General features: G+C 32.1%; 2 protein-coding genes across 2 annotated transcripts; both read right to left on the reverse strand.

Moving 5' to 3' along the window:
* Positions 1-15,315: 15,315 nt before the first annotated feature.
* On the reverse strand, positions 15,316-16,952 carry LOC111919744 (ras-related protein Rab2BV). Its single transcript, XM_023915329.3, has 3 exons — positions 16,775-16,952; positions 16,323-16,501; positions 15,316-16,099 (listed from the first exon to the last, which is right to left on the reverse strand). The coding sequence occupies exons 2-3, from the start codon at positions 16,485-16,487 to the stop codon at positions 15,614-15,616; spliced, it is 651 nt and encodes a 216-aa protein (XP_023771097.1). The 5' UTR covers positions 16,488-16,501; positions 16,775-16,952; the 3' UTR covers positions 15,316-15,613.
* Positions 16,953-18,692: 1,740 nt separating this feature from the next.
* Positions 18,693-22,527, reverse strand: LOC111919745 (protein DA1-related 2-like). Its single transcript, XM_023915330.2, has 12 exons — positions 21,936-22,527; positions 21,649-21,809; positions 21,467-21,554; positions 21,268-21,367; positions 21,070-21,190; positions 20,903-20,986; positions 20,277-20,396; positions 19,980-20,192; positions 19,836-19,898; positions 19,564-19,679; positions 19,395-19,453; positions 18,693-19,287 (listed from the first exon to the last, which is right to left on the reverse strand). The coding sequence occupies exons 1-12, from the start codon at positions 21,982-21,984 to the stop codon at positions 18,977-18,979; spliced, it is 1,485 nt and encodes a 494-aa protein (XP_023771098.1). The 5' UTR covers positions 21,985-22,527; the 3' UTR covers positions 18,693-18,976.
* Between the last annotated feature and the right edge of the window lie 2,985 nt (positions 22,528-25,512).

The following is a 25,512-nucleotide window of genomic DNA, read 5'->3' on the forward strand; positions in this document are numbered from 1 at the left end:
ATTTTTTTTACTTGATTTTTGATGTATGTATTTAAATTTGGTAGAAAATTTATTTATATTTTTTCTACAATTTATGGGTACTTATATATTTTATAAAATCTTTAAACTTATGCTGGTAAAATTGAAATATAGAGTTTTTTCTTACGTAAAAGTTTGCATGTTAAAAGAGAAAAAAATCCCCGTTTCCCCGTTGGGGATCCCCAGTCCCGTTGGGGGTTTATTTATATTCCCCGATGGGGATGGGGATGGGGATTGGAATGAGGATTCGGGGATGGGGATGGGGATTGGGGTCCCCTGTGTTCCCCGCCCCCGTTGCCATCTCTAATTTAGAGCTCTTGGAATCGAAGAAAACAAATTAATGCATTAAGTTGTTGGAACCCCCGGTTACCACAGCGTGGCGACTGATATTTTCCTGACTGTTTGGTCGTATGCGGGCCACGAAGTACCCAAGGAAGACCACATCGTGGTGGTCGGCTGGAGTCAACATTGACTAATGACTTTGACCATTGACCTTGATGGTTGACTTTTGACTTGTGGACTTTCGTTCAGCTGTTAATAGGTAGATTAAGGTCTTGTCTTGTGTGATTAGGTGGTGTTTAGCACCTATTGTGGGATTTTGAGGGCATATTGACTTTTGAGATGTTTTACGAGCTGAGTCTTCTCACAGTACTTGCGGGTCGAAGGCACCAATACGAGTCCGTTGGATTATGTTATAGTATGCTAGCTTTCTTTGCGACTCCTACATGTATTGTATGTGTTTGTATGTATACCAGGCGGGGCTCGATGTCAGACGGGGTCTAATGAGTGTGTTAGGTAGGGCCTATCGCATTTTACTGACAGATCTGTTCCGAGCGGGGCCTGATGGTTGTGGGGCACAACCCATTGTATGTATGGTATGTGGTGTTTTGGGGAACTTACTAAACTTCATGCTAACGGTTTTCAGTTTATATTTCAGCTACCTCCAGTTTGAAAAGGAATGGCTCGAGATGATAGCATTGCACACACACCATGTCTTTCCGTTTTATTCACTCTAATGGATTTTGAATGATTATTGATACACTATGATTTCCTTATGGGTTTGATAAACACGTTTGGTTGATTTTTTTTATTATTTATGAAAACAATTTTTTGTTTTTGGTTCGGGGTTTTGTGACGTTACTATATATATCAGTGTTGTAAATATCGGCCTAGGCGGTCCGCAACTGATTACGATTAGGTATGCTTGGCGGAAATTGATCAATATCGGTCAAACTCAAGCTAGACGGTCCTTGGCAGGAAGATTTTAAAATTTTCAAAATTTCAAAATTTCAAATATTACACCAAAATTTTCAAAACTTCAAAATATTAAATTTTTAAATATTCAAATTTTCAAATATTATACCAAATATTTCAAATTTTCAAAATTTTAAATTTTCAAATACTATTTTTTCTTAGGATATATTAAGTTTTAAAATAGTTTTATTAGTACTTTATGGTCCCAATTAATCCTCCGATTAATCCCAGTCAAACCGATTAATCGCTTGCCCCCAGTCGACCGCCGAACAATTTTTACGACTTTGATATATATATATATATATATATATATATATATATATATATATATATATATATACACACACACACACACACACACACACACACACACATAAAAGTTAAACAATGAACCATTTTAAACCATATAACCAAGAAAATATTTTTTTTTCAAGTGTTTTATAGTTTATTCTTTATAGAAAAAAAAAATCTAAAAATATTTAATTCATAACTTCCCATTGTGAATGTTAAAAAATAAATCATATATTATTGGGAATTTAGATTGTAGATTCACACTGTGAATCTGCACAAATTCATAGTAGAAATTTGAACAAAACAAAAAAGTAATATATATATATATATATATATATATATATATATATATATATATATATATATATATATATATATATATATATATATATATATATATATATATATATAAGACCGGAGGGTGTGGGAGGGACTCTTCCCTCACTTTTGGTGGGTCATACCCGTCTTTCCTCACTTTCCTTTCCCTCACCTAAAAGCCAAGGAATGGATGGGAAGCTCTTCCCTCACTTTTTTTTTCTAATATATTTCATACATATATTATACTCATTTTGTAGGGAATTAAAAACCACGAATTTTGATATATTTTTTATATTTTTATAGTAGATATATAATTTTATAAATATTAAAAAAGATAAAAAGAAAAAAGAAAAAAAAAACTGGCCAATAGCATGAGGAAAGAGAGAGTGCGGCACCCCCTCCCCCACCTCTTTTCCCACGGTTCTTTCCCTCACCCACGGAGTGGTGTGCAGGAGTGAGGGAAGCTTCTCTCACCTCTTTCCCGCACTCATTTCGTCTAGCCTAATAGGGACCAAACACGTAATAAAAACAAACAATAAAGACCTCCAAGGTAAAAAGAATTAGTTATGGACCAAACGTACAAATTACACTAAACCATAGGGATCATTCGTGTAATTTACTCCTACACAAAAACTTTAACTATAAGTCAAATTTAAAACGTATCCATGGGTTTTTTGTTATTCATTTCACTTTTTTCTCGCAATTGGAAAAATCGTAGCACATCGTACACTCAAGTTATGAAATACAGAAAAATACAAATTTATTTTGGCAATTTCTATATATACCTTCCAATCCCCCTCCATATGTATCTGATAGTATTTGTATATCTTGTGTGACTATTTATGTGAGTGAAAAGGAGATATTTATAAAAAGCCTGTAACCTTTATTTTATATACATTTTGAAAGAGCCTTTCAATTAACTTTTTGGCAATCAAAATATCTATATGGATTTTTATAGGATGATTATATCCACATAATGATCGGTTAATTCCAAAAACAAAGCCCTTAAATTACGAAATGTTTTCTAAGCATCCGTAATTATTTCATTTATTTTTTGTGATAATTTTCAAAGTAACTTTTTTTTTTCTAATAACTTTTTTACCTATTAAATCAATTATTCGGATCACATACAAATTTATGAAAGTGTTAATTTCTTATCGGGTCTAGTAGTAAAAGATTGTGTATGGATTAGTTATAATTGATTTGATACTTCTAACTTGGTCATATAATTTTTCATATGTTTTTTATATGTTTTTTATTGGATGTGATAAAAAGCTTATTTCAGATCTTATCAAATAGTTTAAATAAACCATAAAAAATAAGAAAATAAAGTTTTGCTTTTTTATTAAAAATTATTTTAAGAAAACTAATTTATGAATGAAATCATTGTTTTGTGATGAACATGCATAAATTTCTTTGTTAAAATTTTAATTTATACACATGCAAACGTATCATAAAAAACCGATTTATAAATAATTTTAAGTTAATTAGTTCATGTCTTTCTCTTAAAAAATGTAAGAATTTTTGGAAAATTACGCTTTTATGAAATTTCAAGTTAGCCAAATAACCGGTTCCATGAACAAAAACAATATCTTTGCATAGAGCATTGACAAAACGTTCCGTTTTGAAGAAAAAGTTTCGTTTAACATTACAAGCTTTTAACATTTAGTTTAAACAAAATGTTTTAAATCTAAAAATTATCTCACATAATGTTTAATAAAACGTTACTAGTTAATTTTGTCAAACACGTAATAAAACAAAAAACCATTATGAGAATTATGAGGTTTATCGCATAATAATAATAATAATAATAATAATAATAATAATAATAATAATAATAATAATAATTATTATTATTATTATTATTAAATCGTCTCTCAAAATTTGGATAAGAAAACCTAAACCCAATAGAGCTTGTGTCGTCTTTGTGACATGTTCTCTTTGTGAGAACACTCTTTCTAAGTGAAATCATCTTTTTGATCATACTGTTCTTTTTTATTTGTTTGTTCCTTATTGTTTATACGTGAGTGTATTCGATTGATACAAACCCTCAACAATACATGAAATAAAAATATATTTCATTTATATCAAATTAAAGACTCCAACATTAATATTTTTAATCACTGAAAGTATACTAAAAAAAGGTACATACTACAAATATACAGAAAAAATATATAGGATATTTTTTTTAGAAGTCAAACAAATAATACATTTATTTTGTTATCCTTCACAGTAAAACAAACGTAAACCAAACACAGGACAAAGACTTTTCATCAATAGATATCCTCATATAGATTCTACAATTAGCCAATATCTAACCATTCTTCTTGCATAATCTAGCTTTAGTAACATGTAAGATATATGAATTCGAGCAACCTATTGTTTCCAAAGGTAGTTAGTGGCTTCTTCAAGAGTTGAATCCGGATTGGCGAAGACAAATTCATAAAGAAAATTTTCATTTGTTTTAGGACAAGCCCTCTTAAGTGTATTTGGCAAGAAAATATTATAACTTGGTGGTTTCGATCAATGAACATGTAAACTATATTGTTTCAATACTCATGGAAAATCCTTCTCTTAAAAATTTGAATGTTAGACTCAGTGTGTAGTGGTATGAGACCGTAATCCAATGTTTGACCACATATGAGTGAGCACCGGTTTACCATTGTTTTAATCTCAAGTTCATGTGCAATGCCTTGTAGTGTTTGAGGATTCAACTTATGAATGTAGAATAACTCCATATAAGTCACTCGTTCTCTTTCATACTTCCTCTCAAACCGGCCTATGAAAAACCCATGATGATGCACCCTCATCGTGATATACATGACATTATAATATCCATAAATATCAGAAGGAGCCCCTGTAGATCACGATCCTATGATCACCCAAGGGACATTGTAGTTGGCCATTCTTATAAAATGGGATTTTAGAAAAAGGATATCAAATAGCATAATAAAAATAGGTTAAAATGTTGAGACTAATTTAAAACATTTATAAGAGCTACACACTAAATGAAAGGTCAATAAGCTTAAAGGGGAAGTTATGTTGGATTAGTGTCTAAGTCCATAACTATAATTGGTATGACTTGACCCGACTCGGCATGGTCCATTTAGGTTGCACTTCACCGGAACAATTTGTATGGATAGACTTATGAGAAAAGGATATTTATGATTATTAATATATTATAAGTTATAATATATTAATATGAAATCATATTATTTAATTAGTATTGATCAAGAATTAATTTGGAATTAATTTAGTGATCAAAAGAGGCTAATTAAATATGGACTTATATATATATATATATATATATATATATATATATATATATATATATATATATATATATATATATATATATATATATATATATATATATATATATGGAATGGGCCAAGGTTTATTTAGGATGGGCTAAGAGTGTATGGAAGTCCATGGATAGTCGATGGAGCTTTTAACCCTAGATCATATGTAAATGAAAGGTCATGGGTATTAGGGTTTACATGGATGTAACCCTAATCCTCCATAATATATAAAGGGGTCCTTGGCTCACAAAATTGGCACTAGTGTGTGTGAAAGAAAAGGTGGCCGATTTTAGTGAGCTCCATATTCTCTCAAAGTTCTTCCAAGTTGTTTTGGTGATTTGTGATTCCACTTGAGGCATTCACATTATTGGTGCTAGGCTCTTAAAGCTCCAAGGAATCAACCACAAGAAAAAAAGGTATGTAATTCTATCTAGTTTTATTATGCAAGTAACATATGATTATATGCTAGTTATACGGTAATACCTTGGAATATTCAAGTTTGCATGTATAATAGAGATAACATAGATCCAAGGTATTCAGGGTTGCATGTACACCTTAGGAGTGTTAGAATGCTTAAAACTCAACAGTGGTATCAAAGCCTAGAGCTGTTTTCAATTATACTTGATGCTACTTGCTGTTTAAAGTTGAAAAAATTTAGTTTTCTGTGTTCTGGGTGATGAACTCGCCGAGTCCACTGATGGACTCGACGAGTCCATGTACAAAATGTGCTACTCGATGAGTCATGTTCATGGACTCGCCGAGTTGGCTGGATAGAGTGCAGAAAAACGTTTTTTTCCCCTAAATGGATAGGATCATTATTTCAAACTGTTTTGAATCATAATTTTTTTTAAGATATGATAATGATCATGATAATCCATTTGAAAGGCGATTGTCAAAATTTCATGTTTTCTATTAGTTTATATTATTAAGTCTAATTGCATGGAATTTGTTTGACTTGAATTACCTAGTTCATTTGCGTTTAATCTAGAACTTGTAACATTCTTGGTTGAATTGTTGTTTTTTGATGATTTTAATAGACTCCGTAACTTGTCCTCAAGTTATGGAATTCCAAAGGTTTTTTTAAATGGATCATTAAAAGTCATAAGTTATAAAACTTGAAGAATCTCTTTTCCATAAATTGTTTTATGATCTCCATAATTTGTCCTCAAGCTATGGATTTTCAAGAGTCTAGCTATTAAAGAGACATTAAACTCATATGTTATGAATATGAAAGGTTTTGAATAGTTTCAAAACTTGCTCTCAAGTTTTGAAATTTGTAAAGTCTCACACACATTAATGCTTTAATTCCAAACCCTATAATTTTAAAAGTTAAAATTCAAACTTTATGGACTTCATTAAATTAATTAAAGTGTTTAATGAAAAGAGTTAGTAGTTCTATAATGACATGGTTTAAGTTTAATTAAATTAAGAGTATAATTTAATTAATAAGATTAAACCACCAAGTATTTTAAAAGTGTAAAATACACACTTATACTATTATAATATTAAAAGTTAATACTTATATATATGTATAAGGACAAAGTCGGTCTTACCGTTAGTAGGCCTCATTCACGAAGCCAGTCTATAAGGGGGGGGGGGGGGTATAAGGTTACTGCCTATAAAATGGCAGTTTAATGGGTGTCCACTCTCACCCACCGCTTCCTTGACTGGTGGAGGGTCGTTAGTCGAACGGGTAGGAAAGGACTATAATTCTCCCTTCATTAAAAGTATAATGATAAATACTAAGTAACTAAACACTTATAAATTCCCAAGCTTAGTTACTTAGGAAAATGTGAAATGGGGCTAACCCATGAAATTACACTTTGCACCCTTATTAAGTCGTTAGTGGAGCGTGTGTGCTTAACCAACACATTAACATGGGGATGACATTGTGTGGCAAAGGGTGACTTAAGTTTTATCATAGATCGGTGGAGCGCGTGTGGTGAACCGGCACATCGATTGGGTGATAAAATTAAGGGTACCAAGTCTATTTGTATGGTTATTCACACCTTGTTTGTGATCCTTGGCATCCCAGTCACAAACTTAAGAGGGCACAATCGAGATTTAAACATGCCATTGAAAGTTCAATGAATCTCAAAAGATATAGGAGTTTCAAATCCAATTAAAACTTAATAATTTATTTTTGTTTTTCATGGTGGAAGTTGGTAAATCGTCATTTACATACCTTCAAATATTTTGTAGCTTGGATTACGGCATCCCTTTTCCAAGTTATAAAATAGTTTGTTGGGTCCTAGCCTTAATATTTCATATTAGGTGTTATGTTAAGGACTTAAATCAACTGAAACTTGAATTTCTCCCTCATAGATGTCTAAGTTCAGACAACTATGGTCTTCCTCATCCTTTTGGATAGAGATTTCCTAAAGAAGATGATATCCCAAATGGAAATCAAGGTGAAAGATCAATCCCTTTGTTGTGCACTAATAGGACTAGACATCATACTTCACTTCCTCCACCTCATCCAATAATTCTCCTTGACCCACCAGTTCAAGGTCACTCAATCCCTATTTGGCAAGCAAAGTCTGTATGTGCTTACATCTTGGAGATTAAGTCACATATTGGCAAGCCGAGAGAGTTGGGTGTCAAAGTCTTATGGAATTTGACTGTTAACTGGGTTCTTCAATTACTTCCCAAGTCATATAGTGAGTTCTTTAAGGACCGCTATGTGACAGACCATGACATGACCCTTAATAATCTTACATATTTGCTTGATGCTATTAAATCAGCAATGATTTGGAGCAATGATAAAGCAAATTTGATTGGAAGATCTACTTCCCATGCTTCCATGGACATTGGTAATGGTAACACTGAAAGTCTAGAAAAGCTTTCTCTTCCCAATGGAAAGGGATTGGCCATGGTCAAGTCATTTGACCTAATGGTAAAGAGAAAGGCTAATTCTGAGATAGTCTCGTGCCCCATTTCCAAAGAGTCCATATGTTTCTATTGCCAAGAGAAGGGACATTGGTTGCGAAGCTGCCCATTTCACCTAAAAGATCATAAGGATGGTAAAGTCAAAAAAGATTTTACTCTACTTCAGGTAAAGTCCACTATCTAACTCTATTAAGTTCTTATTTGGAGATTCTTAATACATGATGTAATGTAATTACATTTTGATGTTTTGTAGAAACAAAGAAAATTAAGGAAGCTTAAAGAAAGAGAAAGTTGATTCTGATCGCGAATAGATGGATTTCGATCGCATGGTTCGATGATCAGAATTTTGAGTTGCTGCTTAAGAGTTATGATATATTGCTTAGGAATAGATAACAACATGTTTTCATATGTATTTGCATTGTAAGGATAAGTTTATCCGCAAGTTTTAAAATAAAATAAAAGTTGTGATTTTATTTATTTTAAGTATCCTTACAATGACATTTGTGAAAAAAAACGTCGTATATATGATTTTGTTGATAACAATATTGGAAAATGGATTTAATTCTTTCATTTTTGGTAGTGTTATAATTTACCAAATAAGGAAAGATTCTCATCATCCAAGTTTCAGTTGGATAGAAACTTGAAATCATGCAACTTGTATTGTATGATGAATAAGAAATTTTCATCTTTGGGAAATTAAGACTAACTCCTTGCTCACATGCATGTGTGAGTCAAGTGAGGGACTAAAGGATTGGGTACACTTGGTTGTGCGCTGGTCAGGTCCACCACAAAGATCGATAAGATTATTCATTATGATTTACTAAAGTTTAGTAAATATGGTTATACTTACAAGTTTAAGTATAATTCTAAAACATTGGAAAAGTTTCAATGTATGGCAGGACGGATAAGAAGAATCAAATAAGGCGGAAAGAAAAAAGTTTCTCCAATCTGAAGAGATGGGAGAGTACTTGAGTATCTTGTTTTATGATTATCTTAGTGATTATAGAACCATATCACAATTGATCCTCTAAGAAAACCTTAGTACGTTTGTTTGGCTAAGGAGAGGAATCGTGAAATGTGGAAATGGTCAAATCAAAAGATAAATCATACTTTGTTCTAAAACAAGTCTTAGAGTCATACTCTAAGATTATAACTTGAGTGACACAATTTTAAGAAAGGTTTCTAACACTTATCAAATGTAGAGTAACATGTTTCTTACTCTTGTACATTTGAGTTTGGTAAGTTGTGATGTTTTGGATAAGACAAAAACCAACTAAGACCAATTATGAGAAGTGTTTATCTTGATAAGAATCCACACTAATTCTTGAAAATTTGTTTTTTCAAGGAATGGTTCTTGACAAGAGAATCTTATATGTCAAGAGGTCAGTGGGAGTCTTAAAAGATCTTGAGATAGTTTCAAGAACTGATCAAGATTATTGTTAATCACTAGCCCACGACTTGAGGTTTGTAACCTATCGTGTTGACATATTCTTATTTATGTGTCTATTCCAGTTAAAAATTGACTATGCTTGTGAGTTCTATGAGTTCTCAATTGTTTTCATAACAACCTGAAAGCAATGATAGGCCCTGTGCTGTCAGGTGGCAAGAAATTAAGATTAAAACAAGTTCAGTCCATATGAGTTTGGTTTTGTCACTAACCTTGTCTTATGATTATGGTTATGACAAATTCACATGGATAGGAACACATACACCAGAAAATCTAAGTGTCTTAAGGTTTCTCTTCGATTCATGAAAATGATGGTGAGGAAACGCTTTCACTAGGTAGATTTTAAGTAGACAGTAATTGTGATATTTGCATTCTCAAAGGCGTTAGTGGGTAGCTGACACACTAACATAGACTTGTGAGAAATGACAAATGTCTAAACAATTGAGACTATGATTACGACATCCCTCTTCATAGTTCTAAGATTGTTTAGACACACGTGTAAGCTATCTAAGGAAAGGTGTATGATTTTGATAAAGTCTTATCAAAGCATCTCGTATCAGAAAACTAAACTTTGGTAAGAAAGTCAATAAAGTATTGATTTCTAGAAGTCTAACTGATTTCTGGGTACATGTCAAAGCTAGCGGGAGCATAAAGTGTTATGCTAGTTAAATTATAATTATCATGTTGGTAAGAGAATGATTATTATGTTACATGTTTCAGGTTAGCAATGTTAATTATAGAAAACAAAAGTTTCAATTCGCTTTGAAAAGTTGTTTTGCTATAATTAAGGGAGAGGATTTTATACTTCATTCCAATTCTACAAGCTTAGATTGAGATTTTAATCAACTTTAGTCAAAGATATATATATATATATATATATATATATATATATATATATATATATATATATATATATATATATATATATATATGAATGTTATGTTGGAATGGTTCAACATAAGGAAATTCTACATATGTTGCGTTTCAAAATTCGATTATGATTACGACATCTCTCTTCATAGTTCGAATTATGAGAACATGGCAAATAAAATATTTTATAGCATGAATCGTGTCCCATATGTTTCGGGTATAGGATCGATTACATCCATTCTAAAATTTCCAAATGCTTAGGGCATTAAGAGGGAAAAAGGAATAGAACCGGATATGAATAAAATGATTAAGCAATTGCTGAGGACAATCTGAGGTTCACCAAAGATTGGTAGCTCATGGAAAATTGGAAGTATAGTGTAAACTTTGGAAAAGACCATATTGACATATTCTGAAAAGAGGCAACTCTTATTCAAAAGTGATAGTCAAAATGGTAATATGGAATTGTTTTCATAGGTGGAAGTTATTCTCTGAATCTGTGTAAGATTAGAAAATTGAATGCTAAGAAGGATGTTAAAATGAATGTACTTTGAATATGAGACTTTGTTTCCATGGAATTGATCTCCATTGGAATACTTTGTAATGTCTGTTGCCAAGTCTTTGTGACTTTTGTGCATAGTCATTACAAGAAAATCATTGCATATAAGTTTAGAATCTAACAGATTACAGTAAATGGCAAGAGTTTGGTATTCTTACATTTACAAAAGGGATTGGGATTGTGAAATGAGCATCATTGGAGTCGTGTTCAATTGATCTATTTCACAAAAGAAAGGACCATAGGTAAACATAGTGTGCATGCTTGGAGCATGGCATGACTATTGTTTTAATTTAAGTATTAAGTTGATAAATCGAAACATTATACAATGAATAATGAGTAATCAATATGGTGCTTAGATAAAAGGGTTTTTTATCTACACTCAAGAGTTTGGGGCCATATAGGATTAGTATTATTCTTGTGTTTCACTTTGCATGTTTTGACTTCCCGAATAACTAGGTTATTCAAACCATCCACAGTCGATCATACTTTGGAAGTAGGTATTGAGGCAAGAGTGTCATGAATTGGTCTGTAGTCTGTCTAGGTGGCTAGACTTAGCTGCAGTATTCATGAGTGCTTTTGGAATAAGACTCGAGTATTGGATTCAACCCACGCTCATTTGAATCACATCATCGATTTTATCACGAGTGACTCATGAGACGATAATATCTTATATTCTTCAAGTTGAGAGATATGAGTTGTAGTCTACAAGTCGGTTGCACATTGATTATGTGAAAACGCACCAGTAACTTGGTGTTATAAAACGCATCTTTGTGTGTGATTTGATGAGTAGATAGAGCAAGCATATGAGTCGAAGTTTATCCATTCCTTTTACCCTTAAAGGGATAAAAGAGATATCTGTGGTCTAGTCGATGATTTAGTGATGACACCTTAAGTGCTTGGCCAAGCCTGGACTGATTTGATTTGTTCAATTAGTCAGTCATCATAAATCGGAAATCGGGAAACAACAAACGGACAAAGAGAATGATTATAATCCATTTCTCAGTCCATATGATATCTAGAATTGAGGAATATATGATCACTTATCTAATGGACGCATCATTTGATTTGTTCAGAGTTCGACAACGGCTTTAAGAGCTACGATTGCTAGTCAGTTTATGAAGTCGTACTTGCAATAATAGTTATTAGACTTATCCAAGTGGGAGACTGTTGGATTAGTGTCTAAGTCCATAACTATAATTGGTATGACTTGACTCGACCTGACATGGTCCATTTGGGTTGCAGTTCACCGGACCAATTTGTATGGATAGACTTATGAGAAAAGGATATTTATGATTATTAATATATTATAAGTTATAATATATTAATATGAAATCATATTATTTAATTAGTATTGATCAAGAATTAATTTAGTGATCAAAAGAGGCTAATTAAATATGGACTTATATATATATATATATATATATATATATATATATATATATATAGAGAGAGAGAGAGAGAGAGAGAGAGAGAGAATGGGCCAAGGTTTATTTAGGATGGGCTAAGAGTGTATGGAAGTCCATGGATAGTCCATGGAGCTTTTAATCCATGGATCCTATGTAAATGAAAGGTCATGGGTATTAGGGTTTACATGGATGTAACCCTAATCCTCCATAATATATAAAGGGGTCCTTGGCTCACAAAATTGGCACTAGTGTGTGTGAAAGAAAAGGTGGCCGATTTTAGTGAGCTCCATATTCTCTCAAAGTTCTTCCAAGTTGTTTTGGTGATTTGTGGTTCCACTTGAGGCATTCACATTATTGGTGCTAGGCTCTTAAAGCTCCAAGGAATCAACCACAAGAAAAAAGGTATGTAATTCTATCTAGTTTTATTATGCAAGTAACATATGATTATATGCTAGTTATACGGTAATACCTTGGAATATTCAAGTTTGCATGTATAATAGAGAAAATATAGATCCAAGGTATTTAGGGTTGCATGTACACCTTAGGAGTGTTAGAATGCTCAAAACCCAACAAGTTAAAGGTCATGTAATTGAAGGATATTTTATGACTTTGCAGATTTGTTTGTTTAAATTGATATTTGATGTCATCAAGCCCCAATCTTCTTCAAATTACCTCATAGCTGCAACAACAAATCAAACCAAATTAGGAACAGCAGAAGAAGAAAGAAAATAAAAAATAATGACAAGGGGGTTAGAGGCCTTTCTTATATTCCTTCATGAAAAAAACTTTCAGGCTTGTATCAAGCAATCATGGGAAAGTAAGAATATGGGGGAAGGGTAACAAAATTCTATAACTGATAGAAGGTAGGAAAGGAGTTATCGTTCGTGATGGAGGTTGAAGGAGGTTAAAGGAAGGATGTAGGGAAGAAGTTGAACTTCGAATGAGGAAGATACCTGACTTCTCTCAACGACCGCTTATATGGATCTATTTGATTTCCTCCTTACTACTCTAGAAGTGGTGTATGTCCTGAGAATCCCCCTTCCTGAATACACTGAGGATGAAACCTTGGAAGTGTGAAAGAGGAGATCGAAGTGATAGAAAGATGAAAACATATGTGGTGGCCACATCTTAAATGGTATGTCTACAAATGAATTAGTTACAGGTACACCAAAATCCACACCAGTGTTGAAACAAAATAGAACAAAACAATAATGAATAAAATATACATCACAAAAAAGCCCTCGGTACACAATAACAAATTTAATTACCACTTATCGACGTACTTATCAACATTCCATAAACTTTTATAGGTACACATGATGCTGATGATAAATCACTATGAACCATCTGCCATTGAAGTCCTATTTAAGAATTTATTTTGAATAAATCATGTTTAAGTCAAATTACGAAAGCACCAAAATCATCAGTCGATCTATACACAAAATGACATTAACAAAACCATTGTCTCAAGAAAACAATTATAATTAGTATAAAATTGTGTAGGTCAAGAATCTTACCACGAGGAAGACGATGTGGAACTAATAAACGAAGGACAAAAAGCACCAAAATCACCAGCCGATCTAACACAAAATGAAATTGACAAAACCATCGACTCAACACAACGATTAGAGTCAGTATAGAATTGTGTAGGTGAAAAATGTTACCGCAAGGAAGATGATGCAGAACCGAGAACAAATGACATTGTACGACCTTGCAGATTTGTTTATTTAAGTGGATATTTGATGTCATTGAGCAATAAACTTCTTTAAATTACCTGAGACATGCAACGACAAATCAAATCAAATTAGGAACAGTAAAAGAAGAAAGAAATAAAAACATAATGAAACGGGGGCTAAAGGCCTTTTCTTATACTCCTTCACTAAAAAACTTCCGGTCACAATCAAGTAATCATGGGAAAGTAAGAACGTGGGGGGAGGAGTAAGAAGTTTGTAACATTGATAGAAGGTAGGGAAGGAGTTACCAATCTAATTGATTTTAACCGGGTTTTATGCATAAAAAGTAAAAAGTGTAACATCCGGATTCCTTGAGGTATTCTTATTATATTTATTTAATATAAAATGTTAAGTCTGAGTTGCATCCCGAGAACATACTCTACAATTTTGTTACGACATTTCTCACTAACTTAATATGGGTCTTAATCTATTAAGTCACAAATTTTGCCCAAAAAACATAAAACACTCATTTTACTCTTTGGCAAAAATGCATCTTCTTATGCATTCTTTCTCTTAAACTTACTCATCTAACCTCATCTTAGGGACTTAAATTCATTTTGGCCATTTTCATAAAGTCACAAATTCGTAATCTCATCTTTTTCTTATAAATGATCATTTTGCCATTTTGGTCAATAGTTGACTCAAAATCAACTCTCTCTAAATTTAAGGTGCTTAGAATCTATCCTCATTAAAGAGATTGTGTCCTCAAAATCTTTTCTTACTCTCTTTGTCATTTTCGCACTTAATGAGCCATTTCTAAGGTTATTCTTTTTTTTTTTTAAAAAACCTTTTAACCCGAATACTTTCTATTTCTTTGCATTTTCAATGCAATGGACAAACTCTACTAATCTATCTACTCACAATGGCTGTTAAGGGACATCTACTAGTGTATCCACCCTTATGCAATCATATTGCATACTTAACACCCTTTCTCATCTTTTTGTCCCACTTTTCACAACCTTATGCATAAACTTACCATTTTTCATTCTTTTTCTACTAGTGTATCCACCCTTATGCAATCGTATTGCATACTTAGCACCCTTTCTCATCTTTTTGTCCCACTTTTCACAACCTTATGCATAAACTTACCATTTTTCATTCTTTTTCTCACAAATGATGAGTAATCACCTGTTGTAGAGTGATATATATATATATATATATATATATATATATATATATATATATATATATATATATATATATATATATATATATATATATATATATATATAAATACGAATATTTCATGCTAGTATAAATTGAAATGATTTACAGAAGTTAAATTATAGCAACAAAAAGAATACATATTCAATACTCTTTAGTCTATTCTCTATACCCTATCAAAACTCAAAAGAAATAAAAGGAAAAAACATATATATAACACCAATCTCCTACCATTTCCTTCTCATTTTCTTTTTCTTTGACCTTTTACAGAAATAAGTATCCTACATTCATAGGTCCTTCACTTCACTTGTAAGTCTTGAACAAACATGTACAAGTACAATCTTTTTTCCTCTTTTATGTCCCCTCTAATTAGAACAACATCCTTTCCTTTGGTTATTATTCCCATAATCACCAACATTTATGGTTGTTCCTTGTGTAGGAACAACCGCTTTGGCTGCTTCCTGAGCAGCCAAAGCTTTCTTACTAACTATCTGATATATATCCAACAAAATCATCTGAAAGGCTTTTTCAACATTTTGTGCTTCGAGTGCAGAAGTCTCCAAAAACGACAACCCTTCTTGTTCTGCTAACTTTTGACCATTGGTTTCTTGAACAGCTCTAAGATGGCTCAAATCCGACTTGTTTCCAGCCAACATGATCACAATGTTGGAGTCTGCATGGTCCCTTAGCTCCCTTAGCCACCTTGTCACGTTTTCAAATGATTGTGCTTTTGTTATGTCGTACACCAACAGAGCACCTACAGCTCCTCTGTAATAAGCACTTGTGATTGCTCGATACCTTTCTTGACCAGCTGTGTCCCATATTTGTGCCTTCACTGTCTTCCCCTCCACCTGCATTACAATTTACAATTTACACCCACCTAGTACAAGTTATGACAGACTAATCTCTGTGGGTAATTTCAACAAACACCTTATGGGCATTACTAAGTCTCCGTCGATATGTTGCTATTTTCAAGAAACAAACTATTATATATGGATATGATTGACGTAAAAAGTGATATCTATAGGAAATTGTAGGCATAACCCACAAAAAAACTGCCGGAGGTTACTCAACCTGAAGAGTTCTTGTCGCGAATTCGACACCGATGGTGGATTTAGACTCCAGACAGAACTCATTCCGGGTAAACCGAGAAAGAATGTTAGATTTACCGACTCCAGAATCCCCAATTAATACAATCTTGAATAAGTAATCATACTCGTGATCCACCTTATATGCCATTCCTTCTCTCAGACCTATAAAAAATAGAAGAAAAACACGATTAGAAAAACGAAATAAAGTTTTGATAAACGACTATTCATAACGACCAATTTGGGATCTTTTCTTTTCTCCTAATCAATTTCGATGAACAAAATCGTTTTTTTTTTCGAAAGAGTTTCACCCACTTTTATTGTTTCAAACCACCATTTTCTTATCTTCAGACGTCTACACAAAACTAGAAAGTGAAAACGAATCCCAAATGTGATTCTTTTATGTAATGGAAAATGATAGAAGATTAAGAATCTAACCATGCAGAAATGGCTGATGAAGAACAAGACTGTAATGGAAAGATTAGACGGAAGGAGTTGCAGAGGATTGTAGAGAGAGAGAAAGGGGAGGAGGGAGAGAGGACCAATCGGAAGAAACAGAAATTTCGAATAAACAGGAACTTTCATCGGTAATTCAGAAGGAGAATCAGAAAAACCTGGAATTGTTTCAAGTTCACAAAGTTTTCATTACTATCCATATACTATATTTTAATGACACTAAACACCCCATACTTTGCGTCGCCTACCACTTAAGAGTCTTAGACTATCTTCATTAATAACAAAATATAACCTAATTTTCAATTAAAAAACTAATTTATCTCTCCTACATCTACAATTCTACACAATCCAACCCTATCCAAAATTTTCATCATCCTTATCAACCCTGCCAAGTCTAACTTTCAATTAAAAAAAACACTTAAAAGAGTATTCATATATTTATTTAGATAATTTATTTTATTTTTTTATGTATAAAATAGGATTATTTGTATAATTAGTTTTTGATTATAAATAATAATATAATACCATCATTGAATGGTGGAGACGTGTAAAGAAATGGTTCATGAAGTATATGGACATACATTTTTTGATGTCCCAATGATATACTTATCCGAATTACGTCAAATGAAAATTTTTCAAGGCAACATAATAATCAGGAAAAAAGAAGTCAAACAAGCTTTTGGCATCCTAAAAGTTGGTGTATACTTGAACTTCCTGCACGAGCAATGAGAATATTAGACAAATAATATACACTTGCATTATTTTACACAATATAATTTAAAAATGAATATAATTTAAAAATGAAGATGCGGCCATATGTCCTAGTTATGTTGTCGATGCTCCAAACAATCGAGAAGTAAATGAATGTATTCTTAAGGAATGGCATTACCAAGAAGCCTACCACAAGTTTTTGTTTATTTTAATAGAAAGAATAAAAAAGATGTGACCATATCGTGGAACATAATGCAAACACCAACATACCAAACCTGTACAACAATTTTTTTTTTTCTTTATGTTATTTACACTTCTATTTATATAATCAAATACTAGTTAATTTCTTATTTTATATTTTTGGATTAGTTTTTATTTGTTTGAATTAATTTTTGTTTATTTTAATAATAAAATGGTTTAGGGAATAGATGTATGTTAGGAATGATCATTTCTATATGTATTAGAGAAGTTACGTATGAAATGAGAAGATAGAGGAAAAGAAAGAAAAACTGATATGACGCTTATGTTATTTATGTATAGGATGGGTACCCATTACTAGGATAAGGAATGGACATCACCTTATCACCTTATGTGTTTTAATTTTTAAAATTTTAGGTAGTTATGTGAAGATGGGTCACTTAACCCACCTAAAAATTAAAAAAATTTAACAAGTTATATATAAAATATATTTAGGACCTACCTTAAGTAATTATTAATGACCTACCTTATTGTGTTTGTAAAAGAAAAAAGGTATAAATTAATGATAATAGAAGACATATCATATTTTGTGGTATGAAGAAGTTTCACATCGACTCTAAGAAGAAAATGACAAGGGGTTTTCATTATACATTGATGTTCCATCTTTCATATTTCTACATCATAAAATAGCCTTTGGTGCCACATCACCAACCCAAAAAGCTTTTCAAACAACCATTACAGCAAGTTTCTTCACATAGTATTATTATGATCCCACAATAACAATTATATAAGTATATGTAATAGATAAATGAATAAAATAATATTAATTTGTGAAAGAACTCCATGTAAAGAACTTTGGGGTGTAACACTATGTTGTGTCATGATATTGTCTCTCTTAATCACCATTCATCGTAGAAATCTCAAGTGAAACAGAACCATTGAATTAAAAGGGAACAAAGAATAGCATATTCAATTAAAGAATTCAAAGAACTTCAAAAGAAAAAAAAAAGATCCTAATAAATCACAAAAGTTCACAAACAATTTCAAAACAGAAACCCACAATACCAATTACAGAAATAAATCCTTTTAAGGTTTATAAAAAAAAAGTAATCAAGACCAACTTTCCTGATATTCTTCCACATTTATCTCCAAAATGACCCCATAAATAGTTAAAAACTTGGTGTCATTCGATCACTTTGATCCTCAAGAGCTACTTGTGCAAAGAAAAAAAAAAGCAGATTAAAAATAAATAATAATTTATTTATAAAACAAAACTCAGAGAGGGAAGTTTCCAGTAAGGCGAATATGATCCAGTGTTCTTCGTAAGCCATATGTATTAACAGCTGCATTTGCAGCTCTAAACCCTCCTCCATATGCTGGTGATGCATCATGAGCTATTTGATGCATGAAAAATTCACCTAATTTGTTCTCGTTTCTTGATTTCCCACCTTTCTTTGATGTTGATGATGATGATGATGATGATGATGGCATGTTTTTTAATCCAGGCATGATCTCTGATTCGAGCCACATATATGAAAGCACTTGACAAATACCTTCTTCAACCTCAGGATTTAGGTTCCTGTAACCTGTCAAAATTTCAAAAACTTTTAACACAACTTTACTATTACCAAAAAAAACATAATCTTAAAAAAGATTAAATTTAAGATTCAAGAAACTTCATGTAAGTTGTTACCTTTAAGACGTAACCAGCCATGCATCAACTCATGAGCAAGAATGGCTCCAGTTAGTAATCTGCATACAATATACTCAAGTGTTACATACAAAATTCGGGTCATAGTTTTTTATTTTTTATTTTCTTAACTTAAATTATTTATAGAAGAATGGAGGAAAAAAAATGTGACCTTGGAAGACCATACAAAGCAAGAATGGCAGTAACTTCACATCTTCGGGTCAGCTTCTGATGATGAGTTCTCATTCCCACCAATCGATGACCACCAACTCTCGGCCTTTTTAATATCTGCAACAAAATAATTAATATCAAGTAAATTACATTTTTGGAACCTAAATTGAAAAAAACAGTTATACTCAGGGACCAAAACTGTAATTTACTCAGAAAAAATATATTAAGTATTTGCAAAATTACAAGTATCATATTCTTTTAAGGCATACATACACTTGGAACAGTCTGTTCTTCAGAAAGACACACACCCCTTGTCTCAGGCAAATGATGGAACCCCTGAAAGATAAAAGAATTGTAAAAATCACAAGAATTTAAGTAGCAAAAACTTTATAAAAAAAGGGAAGATTGATAAATTACGTTTTTCTCCCCTACGATAGCATCATTAAGGGCGTGTCTTTCAACAAGAAGCATTGGAATTTGTTGATCAAGTCTCATGTTCATTCCTTCATAATAGTCTCTAATGGAATGATAAAGTGGTTGACAATCTCCTGTATCCATTATTGCAGATTCCATGCACTCCAAACATAAACTCCTTCCATCTCCCAATGAGATGTATCTTACATTCACACACTTCAATATATATATACATCCAAACAACATGATTATAAAAAATGTTATAAAAAAGGTATAAAGATTGAAACTTTATGTCCATACCTCAAGTCTTTCACAACTACAACATCGAGCTGTATTATCATGTTCATGTGCTGGACAATATTTCTGTGACCAAAATGGGTGGCATCGATACTCGATTAATCCAGCTCCATTTGTGGGAATCTAAAAAGTAAAAAACATGATATTACACTTTTTGTAAAGGAATATATCATCGTATATGCAATTCTTTTGTATCTTTTAGCATCCAAAATCAAATCTTGTTTTAAGAATCAATACAACTAAGCAGGTTTTTCTTTTTGACTGACGGGCTTAATGGGTTAGAACTTAATGTGGACAGATATATATAAGTTGTTTCTTTTTGCCTTGATCCATACAACATGTCTTAATACATTAAGCTCAAAATGCTGGCTTAATACATTCAGACCCAAATCATCACATAAATGTTGGATTTTATTAGGGTAATTTCGAGTCTGATGTGGGTATGGTGAAAATTGTTTGTGGAGTGTAAGGGTAAAATGGTCATTTACTTATGTTCATGCGGTTTATTCGGACCAAATAGAAACAGACTTTGTGTATACAGCACTTTATCCATACATACATCTTTACCCATTTGGCCACTTTATCAGGACTTAAAAAAAGAAACACATTTAAGGTAAAGTTTCCCTTACAAATTGAAAGCAGACTTCACACTTGGGATGAGTCAACTCTTTGAAGCAGGACTTATGGTATGCATCTTTCCCTGATAAAGAGAACTTGAATCAACAGAAAAAAAACTAATAAGGTCTTGAAAAAACAAAATGCATTGTAATAATGATTAAAAAAAAGAACAAATTACCTCGTGTTCAGTGATTGGGTAACTACAAGCACGACAACAAAAGCACTCTGGATGAAAAAATGTCCCCATGCAACCCAGGTAATTGCTGTAACCAATATCACGGTTGCATCCACCACATACCCTGAAATTAAGAGATGAATACAAAGATTAAATCAAGGTTATATCATGTTTTTAGTAATAAAAAGATATAATAAGTACCTATATCCCATGGGTACATATGGAGGGTATGATGGATGAAAGTCATCTTGATGTGATTTTGCAAGATCATTATTATCATTGCCTGGTTGCCACCCGTATCCTAAAGTAATTCAAACACACAAAATGTTCATCTGTGATCTTGATAAAGATTTAAAATGAGGGTGATGAGCTGATGACTTTTGATTTAGTTAAAGTTTACCATTTGGTTTCCTTAAACCTTCAGCCAAAGAAAGTGCAATTGCTCGATCTAATTCTTCCTTTTCTTTATCACTTCTTGTGCGGTTGTCCTATATGAATTTCTTGCATTAATAGCTATAATAAATACATATATATCGAATGTAAAATGAAAAAAAAAAAAGAAAAAAGGAAATATGGTTTTACCAAGGATCTAACAGGAGCACGTAATACCATACTTTCATCTCCAATAAACTGAGGAGGATTTCCACCACTGACTGAACCACGACTTGATCCACCTTTAAGAAGCTTATTCAGCCATTTCATGAAACCGGACTTCCTCTCTGCGTGTGGAGAAACAAAGTCCCCTGTTTCAGAAAAGTTTCATAAGTATAGTTCGTTCAAGCATTTCATCAAACAGTTTCCTGATGCACTCACAAAACCCATAAATCAAACAATAGTCAATGATGAAAAGTGTTCTTGTTTGTTCGTACCATAGATACAAGGCTGAGAGAGGTGAGTGACGTTCCCTGAAGAAGACATGACTGGTGGGTTGTGGGATGTATGTATAGTTTGGCCACCGGGATTTCAAGAAGGAGAAAAGACGAATGGTGAAACTGGAAAAGGAGTAAGATGGCGATAGAGACCGAAAGGGTGGTTTGAAAAAGAAAAAAAAGAAGATTAGCAGAGCGAGATGGGGAGAAGAACAATGGCATCATTGTAGATAAAAAGCTAATTTGTTTGAGGAAGAAAAGAAAGGGGGAATCTCTGAAAGGGTAACGAAAGGTACAGTTTTTCTGATAGAGAAATAGATAGATTCTTGGCTTGTGTAAAGCAAAGAAGAGAAAGTGGGATAGATCGAAGAAAGAAAGATAAGCAGAGAATCTTAGATGAAGATAAAATAAACGGTTTCTGGACAGCCCATAAAAGAAGATCAACAATTGAAATATAGAAAGCTAGGGTTGAAGATAAGCGTCTAGAAGAACAAAATTTGATCGGACTTTGTATAAGGAAACCAACTTTTGAAAGAGAATTTTGCCGGCAAAAAGGAACGGCATACAGATCACAACGGCCCCTTCATATTTGACAAACGCCATAGGTTTAGTTTGAAATCTGTTTCTCCATTGGAAACAAAATTAATCAAACGGGTGGGTCCAACCGGGTACCAACTAAAACGGGCGGGTCGGATAGACTCGAACGTTTTTTTATCTATAAAGGGTTTGGGAATATGATAAATATTTTTTTAACTTATTAGTTTTTATTAGTTTATATGGTGTTAAAGTTGATAAATATTTTACATGACCAAAGAAAAAGAAGCTTCTTAAAGATTTAGGTGTTGTTTGTTTTTTGGAAAACACATCTTCAAACCTTTTATTGTTGCACGGCGTAGCACGCACGCAACACTTTTCATCTTGCAGTTGTTTGTTTTATAGAAGTTTTCGGATTAAAAAACATTTGTGCGTGTTCTTTTTGACGCAGCACTTGTTTGACCTCTTCCGACCTTTTCTTCTTTTTTTTTTTGCTAAAATATTGATTATATATTTCTAAAATCTTATTTCATGTTTTATTGTTTATTCTTGTTGATTTTTTTTAATATTGAATAATAATAATCTGTTGATGAAATATCATTATTTTATGTTAAAATATTATTATTTTTTTTGTTAAAATATCATTATTTTTGTTGAAATATCATAAATTTTTACCGAAATGTTATACATTATTAAATTTTCGGTATTAAAAAACTATTTTCAAATTATAAAATCAGTCTATTTTAATTTTTTTTAATATCTGCAACAGCATGCATATATTAAAAAAACAAACACGCTTTTTATTACAGTTTGCAGTCGTTTGGTCCACCTCTTCTACTGCAGAGGGTTGCAGAGGTGATCTGCAGACTTTATGGATTTTTCCTTCAAAAAAACAAACAACATCTTAGACGAACTATAAGTTATAATGAATTTTTAGTAAGTTGTCGGGAACTAATTCATTAAAAATTACTTATTATAAATATGGGACAACTATAAGATATATATAGATATATATATATATATATATATATATATATATATATATATATATATATATATATATATATATATATATTCAAATATTTTTATTATCTTCTACTGATGTGAAATTGTAATAAAACTAAAAACTTTTTTTAAGCTCTCCCAAACACCCAATACTTTTAAATATATGAATATTTACAAAGAGAGAATAACTTTGGTAATTATATATAAATAAAAATGATTAAAGTTGTGTTTGGCGCACCACAGCTAACTAATAAACTAGCTTATTTTTCGAGCTTTTTTATGTTGTCGTGTTTGGTAAACCAAAAAGTAGCTTATAAGCTAGCTTTTTGAAAAACTACTTAGACTAGCTTTCTAGGAGCTTCTATAAAAAAATTTCAAATACACCCCTTAATTAATTATAGAAACACATACTCTTACATGTTCTTTTATGTAATTTTATATATTTCAGCTAGTTTTGCCAAATGTTATTTTTTATCAGCTAGCTTTTCAGCTATCAGCTAGCTTTTTATTTAACAGCTAGCTTTCCAGCCATCAGCTAGCTTTTCAGCTAATCCGTCAAACATAGCCTAACTTTAGTGACTTTAAATATAATGACACCATATATTTGTTGGTTTAGTAGGTTATATACATACCTCATGGTATATGTCCCATATGACAACTTTTCAGAAGGATAACTAGTGCATGTGGTTGAGCCTTGAAGATTTACTTTAAATTGTGGTGTTGTGGATTGTATCATTCAATATTGTTAGTGGAGAGCTAACTACACCTGACCAAAGAACTTGATGGTTCAAACATCAAGATGATCGTAAGGAATGAAGTTACATCATCTCGTTAATCCTTATTACTTTTTCACTATTGCATAAAGAGAATGAACAGTAACCTAATTAAGTTTAATATGATTGGTCGGAAGCCAACCACATCGGACTAATTAAGGGGAATTGATGACTTTACCACCTCTTACAAAGAGATAGTCACCTTTTGTCCCCATCCACTAAGAGAGAATGTAGTAAGAGCGTGTTGTATCTCCCTTCTCTCTTATTGTCCTCTCATTTAGTCATATTCCATCTGCCATTTGAAAAGGATCCCAAAAACATCCACCTGACTCTCTCCTCCAACACATATATTATCATATCTACACATAGATATGGTTGATCCTTATCAAGAGAAACCATCTCCAATAATATCGTAAGATGCCTCTTCCAGGGCACATGCTCTAGGACGATCCTAAATATTTTTTTATGTGATGGTAGATAGGAACCAAGTCAAAAATCCATTAACCACTTATAAATCCAAGACACTCGTTCCACATCCAACCCCTAAATTAGTTGCACTGATTTTATTATGTCGCATCATTACCATGTGGGTAAATGAAATGTTATTTTAGAAAATTGGAAGTTATTTTAGGGTGTACATATAATGACATGTAAGTTAATGAGAATCCATGTCAGGTTTTAGTTTTTAGAAAATGTTAAATCATAAATATGTAATCGTGGTGGAAATTTCTTTCAAAAATCAGTTGTTTTCATCGATTGAAATACAATATATTGGTTTAACAGCAAAAACAAAACAAAATATCCAAAATATCTAATTTGTATAGAAAGATCCCAGAATAGATGACGAATGCGGAATAGTAATGATCAATGTGAATCAAACATAATGAAGAACACACAATGTAAATAATTCTTTGTTTAAGCTCAATTACTCTAGAACGATGATTACAAGATGGGTCACGTAAAAATTTTCTCACTAAACCAAATCTCTTATGCTACACAGATAGGAGCATATCACTTCTTATTTATAAGAAAGTTCAACTAATTACACATCTAAAAAAGGTAAGCCTACAAAAACATTTAAAAAAAACTTTGCACCTCAACAAAACTATATTGATATTTAGGTATATTTCCTTAGAATTAATATAAAGGATCTAATTTTATGTATTTTTTGGAATAACCAATATCGAATGAGACCACTTTTGGATTTTGGGATTTTTTTATATATTTTATAAAACAATTCAAAATAAATAATATCTCTACCACCT

Source organism: Lactuca sativa, chromosome 8 (genome assembly GCF_002870075.4).
Source record: "Lactuca sativa cultivar Salinas chromosome 8, Lsat_Salinas_v11, whole genome shotgun sequence".
NCBI classification, from domain to species: Eukaryota; Viridiplantae; Streptophyta; class Magnoliopsida; order Asterales; family Asteraceae; genus Lactuca; species Lactuca sativa.

Coding starts and splice junctions, on each gene's coding strand:
- LOC111919745 (XM_023915330.2), bottom strand. CDS start 21,984: ATGTCTTCTTCAGGGAACGTCACTCACCTCTCTCAGCCTTGTATCTAT. Junction 21,555..21,648: donor GTGCTCCTGTTAGATCCTTG/GTAAAACCATAT, acceptor AAATTCATATAG/GACAACCGCACAAGAAGTGA. Junction 21,368..21,466: donor AGGTTTAAGGAAACCAAATG/GTAAACTTTAAC, acceptor GAATTACTTTAG/GATACGGGTGGCAACCAGGC.
- LOC111919744 (XM_023915329.3), bottom strand. CDS start 16,487: ATGGCATATAAGGTGGATCACGAGTATGATTACTTATTCAAGATTGTA. Junction 16,100..16,322: donor TCGCGACAAGAACTCTTCAG/GTTGAGTAACCT, acceptor ATTGTAATGCAG/GTGGAGGGGAAGACAGTGAA.